The sequence below is a fragment of the Diceros bicornis genome, chromosome 30 (assembly GCF_020826845.1).
Source record: "Diceros bicornis minor isolate mBicDic1 chromosome 30, mDicBic1.mat.cur, whole genome shotgun sequence".
Taxonomy (NCBI): domain Eukaryota; kingdom Metazoa; phylum Chordata; class Mammalia; order Perissodactyla; family Rhinocerotidae; genus Diceros; species Diceros bicornis.
In genome coordinates, this window is record NC_080769.1 from 12,085,797 (window position 1) to 12,103,643 (window position 17,847).

At 45.3% G+C, this 17,847-nt stretch overlaps 1 protein-coding gene across 1 annotated transcript in view; it reads left to right on the forward strand.

The window, feature by feature from the left end:
* LOC131394231 (mucin-16-like) overlaps positions 1–17,847 on the forward strand; it is an 88,783-nt gene that overhangs the window by 7,595 nt on the left and 63,341 nt on the right. Inside the window, exons 2-7 of the mRNA XM_058525449.1 lie at positions 3,939–4,016; positions 5,319–6,536; positions 8,234–8,347; positions 10,039–14,274; positions 15,443–15,567; positions 15,658–15,725. Coding sequence (XP_058381432.1) covers positions 3,939–4,016; positions 5,319–6,536; positions 8,234–8,347; positions 10,039–14,274; positions 15,443–15,567; positions 15,658–15,725 — 5,839 coding nt within the window. The remainder of the gene's footprint in view (positions 1–3,938; positions 4,017–5,318; positions 6,537–8,233; positions 8,348–10,038; positions 14,275–15,442; positions 15,568–15,657; positions 15,726–17,847) is intronic.

A 17,847-nucleotide genomic window follows, 5' to 3' on the forward strand; every position in this document is an offset into this window, starting at 1 on the left:
TGCATTTTGTTTCCTGTCCTGCAGAAGGAGGTTGAAATTGGCTTGATTTTAGGGAGAGGAGATAATGGATCTCCAGGAAGTGAATTGAACCTGAAGCCTGTGTGTGTAGACTCCATTTCTTCTGCCTTACTCACGAATATTGGCTTCCTTAAGAGCAGGCAAGAGAGGGACAGCCTGGCCCTTATCCCTCTCCCTCTGACCCTCCTGGCCACCCACCCACCTTCTCTCTCCACATCTGCGCAGTGTCCTGGATGCAAATAGCATTGATGTACCTCAGTCTGGGCCCAACTGTCAACTCTGTCTCATATACAGGCAAGATTTCTATTACTGGGACACTGCCCAGATGTCCATTGGCAGGAACCAGCACAGACAAGAAGAGGGAATTTGAAGCCCAAGCCCCATCTGGGTTCTTCCTGCTGCCCTGCACTCCTTGCCCCTGAATGATGGGTCCTCCTCAACCTAGGAGTCTAGTTCATTCCCTATATTTGGATGACAAAGACTTCTTAAGCAGCACACCAGAGCAGTTAACAGTATAGACACTGGTGCCAGAAAACCTGGGTTCAAATCCCACCTCTGCCACTTCCTGGACAAGTGAGGTCATCTCCCTGAGCCTCCAGTTATTTATCTATGCTGTGAGAATAAATGTGTGATTGAGTAGTTATAGAATCTAAATTAAACTAGATGATGCCTCCAAGACAGTACTTCTCAACAGGGTGTGATTTTGTCCCCCGGGGACATTTGGCAATGTCTGAAGATACCTTTGGTTGTCAGGAGTGGGAGGGCAGAGGCTACTGACATCTGATGGGTAGCGGCCAGAGATGCTACTAAACATCCTGTCCTGGCTTCTGCCAGTCCACCCTCTTTGCAGGTAGAGTTCTCAGTCCCTACTGTCCTCTGTGCTGGGGTTCTTGGCATTACGGGTTATGTCCCCACAGGAATATTGGTCTGTGTTCTCCATCTGCTTATCTCTGTAAGGGCCTCTGGGAGCATTTACATCAGTTTCTGGTCTCTGAGACATGCCAGTGAGACCTCTTTGTGCCCCATTCCCCAAAACTGCATCCATCTCTTTAATTGCTTATATGATGGTGGCCTGATATAATCAGCCCTAAGAGCTCCTGCCTCTTAGCTCTAGCAAGATTCCCCAATCCTGATCTTTACTCTGTTTTGAGAGTTCACTCCTTGCCAGTTGGAAGACAGAAGGCCAGCATGTAATTCCAGTTTAGAAGTTTTTACCTGAACTTTCTCAGGTAGACTTCTCAGTTCAGGGAAAGAATGAGCTGATTTATGTACCATAGTGCTCTCTGCATCTGAGATGGTTGATCTTTGTACCTTCCATTGCCTCCTCTAGAGACCACCATGCAAAGCTCAGAGAGCACAATTGAAAGAGGGGGTTTGGGGATAGCTGGTGACACTCAGGTGCTAGAGAGAGCTGTCTGTACCATTGATATGTAGAAAAGGAAATGATTTCATTCATATTACCTCGGCATTCAGTTGTCCTGAGAAGGGAGAATGAAATGATGGTGGACAGCTTGGGTTGGGGTGTGTTATTATGTGTTGTCAACTTAAAAAGCAAATTTGCCTGTTATTTTACCTTCAAAACGAGTTTATTCAGGAATAGTCAAAAGAATTGCAATTCAGGATGTTCATGCTATGGCAAACCATAGCCATATCTGGAGAACAAGGGAGGGGAGCTTGCTTTTATAGAGGAAAAGAGAGAGTAGGGAGGGGCTGTTCTAAACAAAACTCTATTGGGGGAAAGTAGCAGATTAGGGAGGCAACAGCTTCTCATTGGCTGAGCTACAGTGTTTCTCATTGGCTGAGCTGCAGTGTTTCTCATTGGCTGGGCTGTTGCGGGGGTTGGGGGGGGAAGAAATCTTTCTTCAGTAGTAGAGTAGTTATACTTCCTGTCCGAGATGCAAGTGTTTGTCTCTTCCTGTTTGGAGAAATTGATGATGTATGATAGGGTGTGAGAGCTCCCCCTACAGGCTTTCCAGACTCCAATTTAGCTAAGGTTTCTTTTATTAATTTCCAGTGTCAAACACTATTTGCATATATTAATTCATTCAATAGTAAGAACTTTATGGGATTGTTAGGAAGAGTCAATGAGGCAATGCTTGTAAAGAGAGGACCTGCCACAGAGATCTTGACCAGTTTCTTTCTTCTATCACTATCATCATTATCTCCATCATTCCCTACCCTCTGGAGGTAGCAGCTTTCTACAGGATAGATTATCTACAGATGTCTAAGGAAGCTGATGTCATCTTTAGGTCAGCACAATATTTTTGTAAACAGTAGAGATTTAATATATGTGAATGAATCGATGCATTTTACTTTCATTCCATTAATGTGATACACATGCTCAGGTTGTGCTCTCAATGAGTTGAATTAATTCATGCATTGATTCATTCATGCAACAAATGGGTATGAGATTCTGTGATATGTAGGTGAGATGCAGATTCTAAAGACAATTTCTCTCCTTTAGATGCTTCTTGTCTACCGCAATATGTCACCAAGTAATTGAGATACAGTGTGACAAGTATGATTAAAGAAATACATGTTGGTGCTGAGGGAGCAGACAAGAGGATCATTTCACTGGGAAAGGGCTTCTCTTTTAGGTTCCTGGATCCAATTTCCAACGTGTGTGTGTTGGAGGGCTTCTCACACAATACCAAGCAATTTTCCGACCCCAGCAGGTGTCTGGCAACCAGCCCCTAGCCTTAGGTGACCTAGGTGCTTTCCACAAGTCATCTCATTGACATAACAAAAGACACCTCCATAGCTCTCATCACTTAGGAAATTCCAAGGGTTTTAGGAGCTCTGTGACAGAGACGGGGACAAAAACCAAATATATATTTCTTCTTATAAATCACAATATCACAGTTTCAAAGAAGATTCTCCAGAGGAGGAGATACTTGAGCTGTGTATTTTTAAAATTAACTTTATAGAAGGAAAAAAAATGAACAGTGGTATTATTTTCCTTCTCAGACTCTCCTGAAACTTCTGATGTTCTAAAATGAGCATGAATTTTGTCTTCAGGAAAAAAAAAAAGACATTGGTAAAATGGAACTCATATATGCTCATTGCAGAACACTTGGGAAATTCAGTAAAGACAAAAGAATGAATAAAATAACTAAGCCGAATCTTCATTGAGGAATAGGAGTTAATTTGTGAAAATGGCATAGTGATAATTGCAGACAATGGGAAAGATGAGTGAAGAATTATGATTTGTTTGACTGGGGAACTGTGAGAATGTATCTGTGACTTACAGAGGACAGTGGGAGGTAAGGCTAGAGGTGGGTGTCTCTACCTCAGCACCATTGGCATTTGGGGCCAGGTAATTCTTTGCAGTGGGAGCTATCCTATGCTTTACAAGGTTGTTAGCAGGATCCCTTGCCTCTGACAACTAGATGGCAGTAGAATATCACTAGTTTTGAAAACCAAAAACGAGTGGACATTACCAAATATCCCCTGGGTGGAATAGTCATACATGGTTGAGAACCACTATGTTAGAGAACAAGAAAGGAGATGGATCATCAAAGACACAATCCACTAAGTAATTCTATCCTGTAGGCAGTGAGGATCCATTGAAAGGTTTGCAGGAGGGAACTGAGATGGTCAAATCTTCATTTTAAGGAACTTTCTATGGTTGCAACATCCTTTCTCTTGCCCAAATTTGCGTCTTCCGGGTCAGAAGGGTTGCCCTATTTCCCCCAACCTCCCATATACAAAGCAGCTCTTCTGGACACAGTTTTGTCCAGCAGAAGCACAGAGGTCTCAGCTATATCTCCCACACAAAAAATTGCAAGGAGCCCAGTAGGAGCCACCTCCTCCAGAAGGACTGTTCTTAGGCCTCCATCCCAAGGCAGATGTTGACACCTCCATGCTTGAACCCACAGGACTCCCTGTGTCAACTGCTCCTACCCCATGTTTGACAATAGGGGGCAGTAGCACTGAAACTACACTGGAGATGGATTCTGGACCTAACAGCATCAGTTCGCCACGGGAGACATCTGCAGGTGAGGCCGTGGGAAAGAAAAGTGTCCAGCCCTTTACATCCTTAGGTAAGACCACGGCCAATCGTACATCTTTGATTAAGGGAAGAACCACCCAGTTCTTGAAGATGATGACCTCTGCCCTCCCTGAGTCACCCTCTAGAGAAATGACAAATTCAGAGCATAGAATCAGCTCATTACCCCATGTCCAGACAAATGGAACTCCCTGCAGGAAGTCTTCTGCTGAAAGTATCGTTCCAGGATTCAGTTCTCTAAGGATGAGTTCCACAAAAGAAACTTTCGTCAGGGAAGCATCTACAGACCCAGTCACTGTAAAGACCACAGATGGTCCAGTCAGTGATAAACACACTGCTTTCACTGAGACCTCAAAGACAGAGGGTGATAGAACAGGGAGCACCTGGGACACAAATCATATTTCTGCAGCAATGACAGCAGCAAAGGAGATAGACGTGGATTTGATGGTTTACAAGGAAAATGACTCAATGTCTTTGATTTCATCAGAGGCCACAACTGCTGCCTTTAAACATGCAACAAGTACGAATCCATTATTTGTGACAGAATCTTCTTTCCCACTTGACTTATCACCTAGAGGGATTCAAAATTCCAGGGATGGTACCAGCCTGGAAAGGACTCACTCACACGCCAAATACCCCTTGGCATCTTCTAAACTCAACTCTGCAGGAGACAACAAAATAAGCAACAGTGATCCTCTGATGTCATATGCTCCAACAGCTGCTCATACAGGGTCCGAGTCCACCATAAACTCTGTCCATAGACTCATGGCCTCCATGAATATGGAGACTATGGAAAAGAGAGAAAGGAGAGAAGCTAAAACAGCTGTGCCATTTCCGGTGAAAATTAATACAAAAGAAACAAGTTCTAAAAGAGGCACATGTACAACTTCTCCTCTTGGGCAACCATCAACATCAAGAGAAAACAGTAGAGGGAATATCCACTCCCTAAACATGTCCTCTGCGAAAAGAGGAACGTCAAGCATAGACAGGAATGTGGCTTCGAAGTCAACAAACATCCCTGAAGGAGAAAGGGATAGGCTCCCAACAAACTCCATGGCCACGGCATCTGCAGGAGAGACCGCCAAAAACCAGAAGGTTCCACCTGGGGCTACATCCCAAGGCACACATCCCTCGGACGCATCAACCACAGCCCCCGGGGCAGGGACTCACTCGGCTGGGACTCAGAGGTTTACACCCTCAGAGATGACCGCTCCCACGAGCAGAGGTCCTGGGGAGGTGTCATGGACGAGCCCTCCCTCTGGGCAAGACACCAGCACTCCATCTCCCCCAGTTGGCTCGCGCGCCGTGGCGGCCCCTTCCCCGGGCTCCTCCTCGTTTCCAGGGAGTAGGACCTCCTGGCCCGGGCCTGTGACCTCAGTTCTCAGCCCTGGCCTGGTGAAGAGCGCAGGCACGCTGGGTACAGGCTGGCAAACTGGGACAAGATCGCCTCCAAGTCCGATCCGCACCACCCCGGAGCCCCTGCCCACTCCCGAAGCCTCTACTCCTCCAAAGAAATCTCCTTTTTCCAGTGATACTGGTTCCACCACTCTTCCAATCAGCATTTCTGGACATGAGCTGCATTCTTCTATCACAAGCCACTCTGAGCCATCCAGAGACACACATTCCGTTTTTACTTCTTTTTCTCTCGAGGATTCCACTTTATCCACGTCAATGCCTGCCTCCTTCGAGACTAGAAGATTTGAGACAAAGCCTCTTTCCCATCTGACTCGTGGACTGAGGGAGACAAGCCCAGCCTTGAACTCCAGGTTAACCACACACAAAAACACTTCTTTTTCTCCTCTCTACACTCATCTTACTCTTATTTCCAAGCCTCATACCACCTCTTCTCTGAAGTTGTCAGTCCCTGACCAGCTTCCGTCTTCACATGTTACTGAAATTCCACTGGAAACTGTCTCCCATTTTTATGATTCTCTCCCTTTTACTGAGTCTGCTAGGATAACCCCCTTCCTGGCATCCAAGTTTTCTGTGCCTGTTTCCAAAAGTACTCAGTACCCAAGCACAGATATGTTGTCTTCAGCTCAGACCATTTTGGCTCACCCATTGATGACTTCTCTGTCAGATCCCATGGCTTCCTTTGCCACACCTGGAGTTCCTGATGCCAGCTCAGCTGCCTTCTCATCCAGTTCATTTTCTAAGGCAGAATCAGGTCCTGAGGTTGCTACTATGTCCACCGTTGCAGAGAGCCTACCTTCATCATCTTCAACACCTTTCCCCTTTTCAACATTCACCTCCACTGACTCTTCAACTAGCGCAGCTCTCCATGAGATTACTTCCTCACCAGCTACCCCACGTACAGTGGGCACCAACCTTGAGGCAGAGAGCAGTACTGCTGAGGGACCCTTGGTTATGGTCAGTACTTCGAAGACTTGGACCCAGCCACTCAGGACATCTTTATCACCCATTATGGATGGCAGAATGACAGAGAGTGTTGTCTTGGGAACAGGGACAAGTTCTTCTCATGTTCTTCCACACTCAACACAGTCGACAAGTAAGGACCCACTGCTCCTATACTCCCACTATTTTGGGCTCATAGGAAATGGATCCTTTCCTAAGAGGTAACAAGGAGTTAATTAGGAGTTTATTACTGCATCAGAAATTCTTTTAGCAAAAATTTGTTGATCAGTTCCAGGCACTGGGAGAGGCATTGGGGAAACAGTGTAAATAAGCAAGTAGTTGAATAGTTACAGTACCATGATAGATGTTCTAACACTATTACTAATGCTGCTGCTGCTGATAATAATAATAATAACAAATGTTTATAGAGCACTTATTCTGTGTCAAGCACTGTTCTGTTAAGTTATTTACTTCTCATTGGAATGCACTTGGAAGAAAGGACTGTTATAAGCCCATTTTACAGGTGAGTAAACTGATGCAGAGAGGTTAAGTAACTTGCTCAAGATCACAAAGTTGGCAAGTGATAAGAACTCAGACTATGTGGCACCTGGAAAACATGCTCTTAGCCATTAGGCTAGGCAGTAGTGCTCCGAGAGGTAGGAGGAAAAGCAAGAGATTCTGGCATCACAGTATCCATAGGAGGGGAGAGTCTTAGGAAGGAGGAATGGTCAGTTCTGTCAAATGCTATAGAATAGCCAAATTGAAAGGAAGTGAGAAATTCTTAGACAACATGTGGGTCCTCAGGGATGCTAAAGAAGGGAGCATCAGTGAGGTATAGAGGACTAGAACAACAGCTAAAATACTACATAGATACAGGGGAAGGATTCTCCCCTTGAGTTGAGCACATTTCTATGTTGAGAACAGAGTCAAAGGGAAGGGAAAGATGAAAGAAAATGGTGAACAAATGAAAATCAAGGGAACTGAGCACTTACAGATGTGGGAGGGACCCAGGTCTAGGAGGAGAAACACCACCCCCAAGAGACCATTAGACGAGGGAGAGAACCTCTTGGGGATTCCATTCCTCTGAAAAGTTAAATTTGATCCCAACTTTTATTCTGGACGCTAGTCTAAAGAGACCCTCCAACTACTCCAGCAGCTGCTTCACTAGACAATGTCTTTAGGAGGATGACTTGATTATCTCTCAAACTAACTTTAACAATTTGCAATAAAGTTAGACACATTGATGGCTATTGACTCATGTCTTAAAACATGGCTCAGTAGTTGAGTCATGGGTGTTTAGTAAGCAAGTGATGGGTGGATGTTAAGAAAGTAGAAGTGTGATTGAATGGGAAGGATGAAAGGAAGAATGGAGAGATGGATACATGAAAGAAGAAAGGCTGGATGTATGAAAGGAAGGAAGGAAGAAAAGATGGATATATAGAAGGAAGAAAGGATGAAAAGAAGGAAGGATGGATGGAAGGGAAGATTGAAGGAAGTTAAGATTGAAGAAAAGAGCAATGAAAAGTTAAAAGGAAAGGAGAGAGGAAACATAAAAAGAGGGATACATGGTAGGAAGAAGGAATAAAAGGAAAGATAAGAAGGAAAGATAAGAAGGAAAAGATGATGGAAAAATAGTTGGGTATATATAGGGATAGATGATGAATCTATGGGTGGATGAATAGATCTATGAACGAATGTGGCCACTTACGGCATATAGCCCTGGCTCAAGTCCATATAAATGGACTTGAGAAGAATTGAGTTGTATAGTCAATTAAGTGGATCCATTTAGACAGTACTCTCCTTCTGGATGAGATGAGTTACCCCAGGTTTCTTCCCCACCCTCACCTGCAGGGACTGAAGGCATCATAGAGCACGTCACAAAGATACACAATGAAGCAGTACATGGAGGCACCACGGGACCAGTTCGTGTCCCTCTGGCACTCACATCATCTGCTAGTCTTAGAGGTAGGTTCAACTTTGCTTAATTCCCAGTAATCCCACTTGTGACTTATCTCCTGTTTCAGAGAGATGAAATATGTGTTTATTTAAAGAAAGTATTATGTGGGGTTGCCATGGGCTTCTCTGTCTTAGCTGGATCGTTGTCTAATTTTACCAGGTGGCTATTACCACTTTTCCTTCTCTCATAACATACTGAGTGAGTTTAGTTCAAGGTTGGATATGTCAGCTTTACAAAGTTGACCCAGTTTAATTTACTGAAAACACTTACTAATCGCTTTCTGTGTGTTCAAAGAGATAAAGCATGTGAAGTGCTCTGCGATTGCTCATCATCATCATCATCAAACACAGATGAAACACTTTAGGATGTCTATTCTCAGAAATGTGGTTTTTAGGATATTATCAGCAGCACAGGGACATTGCTACCTCATCAGAGTCAAAATACCCTTCATTTTGTCCCTCTCCCTGTAGCAAGCTTCAATAGGCTTTGTAGTCTTTATAGAGGCGCTCCAAGTAGTTCTTCCTCCCTCCTGGGAACGACTTTCTGAAGTCCAGGTCAGTGGCTTCTGTCTCAGCCAATGCCACTTTACTCTGCTTCAAGGCTGAATTCCAATCAGCTTGGCCACCTAGTGTGGTTTCTGGCAAATTCAATTCAGCAAAAGTTTGTTTTGTAGTAGAAGTATAAAAAGTAGAAGTAGTAGTAACAGTAGCAATAATATGCAGCAGCAGTAGTAGCCATAGCAATAACTATAGTAATGGTCAGTAAGAGTAATAATAGTAACAGTAGTAATAACAACAGTAATAGGTGGTAATAGTAGTAGTAACAGCAGTAATGGTAGGTAGTAGCAGTGATAGTAGTAACAGTAGTAGTAGGTAACAGCAGTGGCAGTAACAGCAGCAGATAATAGTATCAGTAGTAACAGTAAAGTTTTATTGTGATCCAGGAAGCACTTTGCTTGGTGCATTTTTATCAACACTCTGAGATGGCACTGTACTTAGCCCTACTTTATAGATGAGAAAATGGAGGTCCGGCAGGATTTGGTAACACATCTATTTAGTAGGGGAGCCAGAGTCTTAGTGCAGGACTATCTGTTCCAGAACCCAAGCTCTTAAGCACAATGATACATGATCTCTCTCAAGTCAAAGGAGACTTGCCTATGTATACATCCATTCATGTATTTATTCATTAATTTATTCACTCATTCATTCAAAAAATATTTGTTGATCACCTACTGTATGCCAAACAGTCAGACATTAATAGCTATTACCAAGCAGACTGTGAGAAGTGGTACAGTACAAGTTTAGACAGTATGATAAGGAAGTATTGAGAAGGGAGAGATGAATTCTGGCATCAATTTGTAGAGGTATATTTCAGCTGGCATTTGAAGAGGGGTAGAATGTAAGTAATCTAACGAGAGATGAGCATGGCAGGCAGAGAAAACAGCTTGAACAAAGGCTAAGTGGCTGGAGGAGACCAGAGAGTGGTCAAGATTTCATAGAGGAATTACGACCCAAGATGAGGCTGGTAATGCAGGGGAGTGCCAATCACAATTCCTTTTCCCATTCCAGAAGCATCACAGGCACATCCTGGGTAGAGACATTTCTCTCTCTTTCCTCATATGGAGAAAAAATAAACTACTGCCAGTTCAGTAAGTGGTGATCATTTTGTCCAAATTGTGTATCCATCCCACAATTCACAGGACTAACAACAGGAGGGGCAGAGAGGGCAGAGACCACCACCACAACTCTGAAGACCACCTCCACAGTACCTTTGACCACCAGAGTCTCTAGTCCCACTTCAGGAATGCTGACTCTCCACAGGACATCCAATAAAATGGCCAGCACAGGCACAGCAAGAGTGGCCATCACAACTCCAGATGTTTCCCCTGATGTTCCAGAGATGACAGCCTTATTGGTCACTAGACCTAGAGCAGAAACCAGCACAGCAGTTCTCAGGACAACCCCATCTATTTTCAGTAGAGGATCAGAGACCACATCCTCATTGGTCCCTAGTTCTGGGAAAGAGACAAGTTCAGCTGTTCCAACTCTGACTGTTTCCCTTGGTGAGACAGAAACCACAACTTCATGGGTCACCCATCCTGCAGAGACCAGCTCAACTGTTTCCAGGGCAACCCTGAATGTTTCCCATAGTGATGCAGACAGCACATCCCCAACAGCTACCAGTTCTGGAGAAAAAGTGAGTTCAACTGTTCCAACTCTGACTGTCTCCCCTGATGTACCAGGGATGATGACCTCACAGGTAACTAGTCCTGGGGCAGAGACAAGTATGGTTATTTCAACTCTGACCGATTCCCAAGGTGATCAAGAGACCATAGCCTCATGGGGTACCCATCCGGATGCACAGAGCAGTTCATCCATTCCAACTTCAACTGTCTCCCCTAGTGTGCCAGGGCTGGTGACCTCACTGGATACTGGTTCTGGGGCAGAGACCAGCCCAGCTAGTCAAACTCTGACTGTTTCTCCTGGTGAGCTAGATACAACAGTCTCATTGGTTACCCATCCTGGGGAACAGATCAGTTCAGCTATTCCAGCTCTGACTCTCTCCCCTGGTGTATCAAGAGTAGAATTCTCACTGGTCACCAGTTCTGGGGAAGAGATCAGTACAACTTTTTCAGCTGTGACTGATTCCCCGCACAAACCAGAGACAACAGCTTCGTGGGTCACCTATCCTGGGACAGAAGCCAGTTCCTTTGTTCCAACTTTGACTGTCTCTCCTCGTGAGCCAGATACAACAGCCTCATGGGACCATTCCTCAGAGACTGGGACACCTGTTTCTAGACCAACTCCGAATTTTTCCCATAGTGAATTAGACACCACATCTTCAACAGCCACCAGCCCTGGGACAGAAGACAGTTCAGCCATTCCAAAGATGACTGCCTCACCTGATGTACCAGCTATGGTGACCTTACTGGTCATTAGTTCTGTGACAGACACCAGTACAACTTTTTCAACTCTGACTGAATCCCTGCAAGAAGCAGGTACAACAATCTCCTTGGTCACCCATCCTGCAGAGTCCAGCCCAATTGCTCCCAGGACAACCTCCAGTGTTTCCCACAGTGAATCAGACAGCACACCCTCAGTGGCCAGCAGCCTTGGGACAGAAGTCAGATCAGCTGTTTCAACTACACCTATGTCCCCTGGTGTACCAGATACGGAGACCTCAAAAGCCACTAGTTCTGGAACAGATGCCAGTATAATTATTCCACCTCTGACTCTTTCTTCTGGTGAACCAGCAAACACAGTCTCACGGGTTACCCATTCTGAAGCACAGACCGGTTCAACCAACCCAGCTCTGACTGTTTCACTGGTCACCAGTTCTGGGGCAGAGCCCAGTACAACTTTTACAACTCTGACTGATTCCCCACGTGAACCAGAGACAACAGCCTCATGGGTCACCCATTCTGCAGAGACCAGCACACCTGTTTCCAGAATAACTCCAAATATGTTGCATAGTGAATCAGACACCACACTCTCAATGGCCACCGGTCCTGGGGCAGAAGCCAGTTCAGCTGTTCCAGCTACAACTGTCTCACCTGGTGCACCAGGGGTGGTGACCTCACAGGCCGCTAGTTCTGGGGCAGAGACCAGCACAATTTTTCCAATTCTGACTGATTACTCACATGAACCAAAGACCTCAACCTCATGGGTCACTCATTCTGGGAGAGAAGCCAATTCAGCTGTTCCAACTCTGACTGTTTCATCTGGGGAGCCAGATACAAAAGTTTCATTTGTCACCCATTCTGCAGAGAGCAGCCCAACTCTTCCCCAAACAACACCCAATGTTTCCCATAGGGAGTCAGACACCACACCCTCATTGGCCACCAGCCCTGGAACAGAAACCAGTTCAGCTGTTGCAACTCCCACTGTCTCCTCTGGTGTACCACATACGGTGACCTTACAGGTCACTACTTCTGAAACAGACACCAGTATGGCTATTCCAACTCTGACTCTTTCTCCTGGTGAACCAGCAACCACAGCCTCATTGGCCACTCATCTTGGGATGCAGACCAGTTCAGCCATACCAACTCTCACTGTCCCCCCTGGTATATCAGGGGTAGAAATCTCAATGGTCACCACTTCTGGGGCAGAGACCAGTACAACTTTTTCAACTCTGACTGATTCTCCACATGAACCAGAGACAAAAGCCTCATGGGTCACCCATTCTGGGACAGAAGCCAGTTCAGCTGTTCCAACTTTGACTGTTTCCTCTAGTGAGCCAGATACAATAGCTTCATGGGTCACTCATTCCACAGAGACCAGCACACCTGTTTCCAGAACAACTCTAAATTTTCCCTGTGTTGAATCAGACACCACATCCTCAGTGGCCATCAGTCCTGGGGCAGAAGCCAGTTCAGCTATTCCAACTACAGCTGTTTCCTCTGATGTACTAGATATGATGACCTCATTGGTCACTAGTTCTGAAGCAGAGACGAGTATAACTTTTACAACTATAACTGATTCCCCACATGAACCAGAGACCACAGCCTCATGGGTCACTCATTCTGAGATAGAAGCCAGTTCAGCTGTTCCAACTCTGACTGTTTCACCTGGGGAGCCAGACACAACAGTCTCATTGGTCACTCATCCTGCAAAGACACGCCCAACTGTTGCTAAAAAAAACCCCAATGTTTTCCATAGTGAATCAGATGCCACACCCTCAACAGCCACAAGTTCTGGGGCAGAAGCCAGTTCAGCTGTCTCACCTGGTGTACCAAGGGTGGTGACCTCACAGCCCACTAATTCCGGGGCAGAGACCAGTACTTTTCCAACTCTGACTGATTACTCACATGAACCAAAGACTACAACCTCATGGGTCACTCATTCTGGGACAGAAGTCAGTTCAGCTGTTCCAACTCTGACTGTTTTCTCTGGGAAGCCAGATACAACAGTCTCATTTGTCACCCATCCTGCAGAGACCAGCCCAACTGTTCCCCAAACATCCTCGAATGTTTCCCATAGTGAATCAGACACCACACCCTCAATGGCCACCAGCCTTAGGGTAGAAGCCAGCTCAGCTGTTGTAACTCCCACTGCCTCCCCTGGTGTACCAGATATGGTGACCTCACAGGTCACTAGTTCTGAGACAGGTGCCAGTATGACTATTCCAACTCTGACTCTCTCTTCTGGTGAACCAATGACCACAGCCTTATTGGTCACCTACCCTGGTGCAGAGACAAGCACAAATTTTCCTGCTTCAACTGTTTTTCCTCATTTACCAGAGACCACAGCCTCACCATCCATCCAATCTGGGTTGGAGATTAGTGTAGCTCTTCCATCTCAGACTGCTTCCCTTGGTCCACCAGAAACAACATCCTTCATCACACCTGTGACTGAGACCAGCAGAATTGATCTAGGTCCAACTGTCTCATTTCGTGTTCCTACGGAAACAGCCTCACCTTCCACACATCCTGGGACAGACATCAGCACAACTGTTTCAACTTCAACTCTCTCCCCTGGTTTATCAGAGACCACAGGCTTATTGGCCACTGTTCCTACAGCAGAGGCCAGTACAAGTATCTCAACTATGACTGTTTCCCCTGGTGTTCTTGGGCCTGCCAGCACCCCCGCCACAGCCGGTGAACCCCATACTGTAACTTCCTGGAGCACAGAAACCTCACCACTTGCAACCTCAGTTGGACTCTCAGAATTTTCCAAGACTGTGACAGGGGACACTGTGACCTTGGTAACATCAGAGACCCCAACACCACCTAAAACCAGTCGTGGAGAAGGATCAAGTTCAACTACTACCCTGGAAAGTACAACTGTTGAGACCACTAATTTAGCTGCCACAGGTTCAGGCCCCACCGTGGCCAAGACCACAACCACCTTCAATACACTGGCTGGAAGTCCCTTTGTCCCTGTGACCACACCTAGGATGTCCACCTTGGCTTCTGTGAGCGTGACTTCAGGAACAAGTAAGAATAACCTTTTTTATTGTGGTTACACTTATACACATACAATATACACGTAATATATATACACATAATGTAATATTTGCCATTTTAACCATTTTAAATGGACAGTTCAGCAGCATTAATTACATTCATGTTTTGTGCAACCATCGCTTCTATCTGTTTCCAAAACTTTTTTATTACCCCAAACAGGATCTGTGTACCCATCAGACAATAACTTCCCTTTCCCACCCCATTCAGCCCCTGGTAATCTGCTTACTGTCTCCATGAATTTACCTATTATAGATATCTCATATAAGTGGAGTCATATAATATATTTGTCCTTTTGTTTCTGGCTTGTTTCACTTAGCATAATGTCTTCAAGGTTCGTCCATGTCATGGTATGTATCAGAACTTCATTCTTGTTTACAGATAAATAATATTTCATTGTATGGACATACCACATTTTATCTGTCCATTCATCCGTTGATGGACACTTGAGCCATTTCCACCTTTTGGCTATTGTCAATAATACTGCTACAAACATGAGTGTACAAGTCTGTTTGAGTCTCTGTTTCTAATTCTTTTGGAATACTTAGAAAAGGCATTGTTGTGCCATTTGGTGAGTTAGTTTTTTAGGGCTGCCATAAAAAAATGCCACAAACTGAGTGTCTTAAAAAACAGAAATTTATTGTCTCCCAGTTCTGGAGGCTGGAGAATGCACAAAACATGCACCTTGGAGTCATGCCATCTGAGGGATGAGGGTGCTGGGGTATTTATCCACCTACTCCCACCAATCATTGCTAGAGGGATGCTCCCTGGGCCTGTTAATTTCCTCAAGACAAAGAGATGCAAACGCTGGCATGTGCTGAACTGTTACCCTTACGAGCCAAAGGGATGTGGAAGTAGGGGGACCAACTCATCCCACTTTGCCCAGGACCATCACACTTTTAAAACTGAAAATCTGCATTTCAAGAATCCACATAGTCCTGGGAAAACTGGAATGGTTGGTCACCCTATGTGGAGGGTTTTGGACAGTGACTGCTCCACAAGATGTCTCAAGTAGAACAGCCTAGGCCAGACCCTAACTCAGCACCAGTGTTAGGGTGTGTCCGCAGAGCCTTAGCTCCCACCCCCAGCCCCAGGCCTGACTCAGGCCTGGCCTCATTTTACTCTTCACCCCACCCTGCAGACGCAGCTCCTTTCTTGATGCCTTTTACTGTCAACTTCACCATCACCAACCTGCACTACACGGAAGTCATGGGAGACTTGGGCTCTGAGATATTCAGTGCCACTGAGAGACACCTGCAGCACCTGGTGAGAGCCCCCCACCAGTGCCTACCTCGTCCCAACCCTGCCCCACTCTGTTGTCTTGGCCCTCTTGCTCATGTTCTGATTCTCTCCCAGCTCGAGCCCTTGTTCAAGAACAGCAGCGTTGGTTTCCTCTATGCTGGCTGCAGATTGACCTTGCTCAGGTGAGACCTCCTCCAAACCACCTGCAGAAACCCTAGTTCTCTTCTTTCTTGGTTCCCCACACTCTGGTCAACCATAGCTCCTTGGGCCTTTGCTGAGAGACAGTATATCCTAGCGGATCCAAAGCGCCTGGGTTTGAACCCCTGCTCTCCCATTTGCTAGCTGTGTGACCCTGGGCAAGTCACATAACCTTTCTGTTCTTTAATCACATTATCTATAAAATGATGATAATAACAGTACCCTACTCTCAGGGTTGCCTGGCCCATTGTGAGTGCTCAATTAACGGAATCTCATAGTACCAGCTGGTGTAGCATCTTTACCAACCATGTCCCCAGAATCCCTGACACTTTCCCTGCCCCAGCTCATCTCTACCCTATTGGGGACAAACTCTGGACACTGCAGTTCTACAGTGTATTCCCTGAAAATAGGTAGGGACTTTCCCAAGGAAGTCTTACTGAACCAAAGAGAAAAACAAACCAAATATTGGGTCCTGGCAGCACATATTGCAATTTAAAAATTCAAATGGACCTGATCTCTGCAGAAATGGCCTGTCTCTTCCTCTCTGTCTGTGTCCATCTGGTGTCCTCTGAGGTCAGTGGGCTCAGGACCCTTTCCTGACACTTCATGACCCTGTGGCCTCTCTGTGGGGTCCTCCATCCAGCCAACTCAAGTCGTCCTGCCAGAAAGGTGGGTCCTCTATCCATATTGCACCATGAGGAGAGATTCCAGGAGTATTCTAGACTAAAACTGTCCTCAAATGAGCTGCACTCATCACACCTGTCCCCATCTCTCCATAACATGGGGAATCAATAATAATAATATTGTCCACACTACATACCACCCAATAATCTAAGGGGTTTACATGTTTTCATCCATTTCATCCTCACAACAACACGATTATTATCCCATCTTGCAGATGAGAACACTGAGATTCAGAGCAGTCAACTTGCTTGCTTCAGAAGAGCCAGGATTTGAACTGAGGTGTTCTGGATCTAGAATCCCTACCTTTAGCCAGGATAGCAGCAGAATGCAATCTCTCTGGGATCAACAACCTTTACATTCTTAAAAAGTACTCAGAACTCCAAAGAGTCTTTGGACTTGGGGATTATATCTGCCCAAATTTACTGTATTAAAAATTAAAACAGAAATTTTATAAATATTTATTAATTCATTAAAATAATAAACTCATTACATGTTAACATAACATATTTTTATGAACAATAGCCGTATTTGTTTCCCGCTTAAAAAACATTTTAAGAAGAAGATCATTGTTTATATTTTTGCAGATCTTTTTAACGTCTGGCTTAGTAAGAGACAGCAGGATATCTGCTTTTGCATTCAATCTTTTACAGTATTTCACCTAGTGACCTCTGGAAAAAATTTCACTGTATACACTTGTGAGAAAAAAAGTGAAAATAATGTCTTAGTATTATCATAAAAATATGTTTTACTTGGTGGATGCCCTGTATAATTTTGGGGACACCAGGGATCCCTGGACCATACTTGAGAACTGCTGCACTACACTATATGGGCATAAAATGGGAATAGTTTGAATAGCATGGATAATAGCAAGCAGAATTCCCAGGCAAGAGAAGAAGAGGATCTTTCTTCCTACCTGTAAAGCCCCTGCTTTGGGTGAATCACTGTAGGATCAGCTCAAATTCAGGACAAAGGTATTTTTGAACCGCATTGCCCCCTTATTACTTCCTCACTCATTTTCTCTGTTTTTCTCCAAATTTGGTTGCCTGCCCAAAATGTGTTCCCAAAGAGCTGACCTCAGCCTTGGGATCCACCAACTTGAAATAAAGTCCCCCTTTTCAGGCTCCGTGATGGTTGTTGCACTGCCAGTCATGGGGGTGATGCACTCACCTTCCCAAAGGTCGCCAACCCTCCTGTTTTTTCCCTTCCACATGCTGCCTGGCCCCAGGATTCTCAGGATTTTCCTCCCCGGGGGATCCACATCCCCAACCCCATGGCCCAAGCAGGACTCAGCTGTTACTAGAGTGGTCACCATGTGTATTTACCTTCAGGAGTGGACAGGGAGTGTTCTAGGGACTGGTAATGGAAACAATGAGCTTGAACCAATTAATAGAAAGAGTGAGGAGCAGCAGAAGAAAGCTAGCT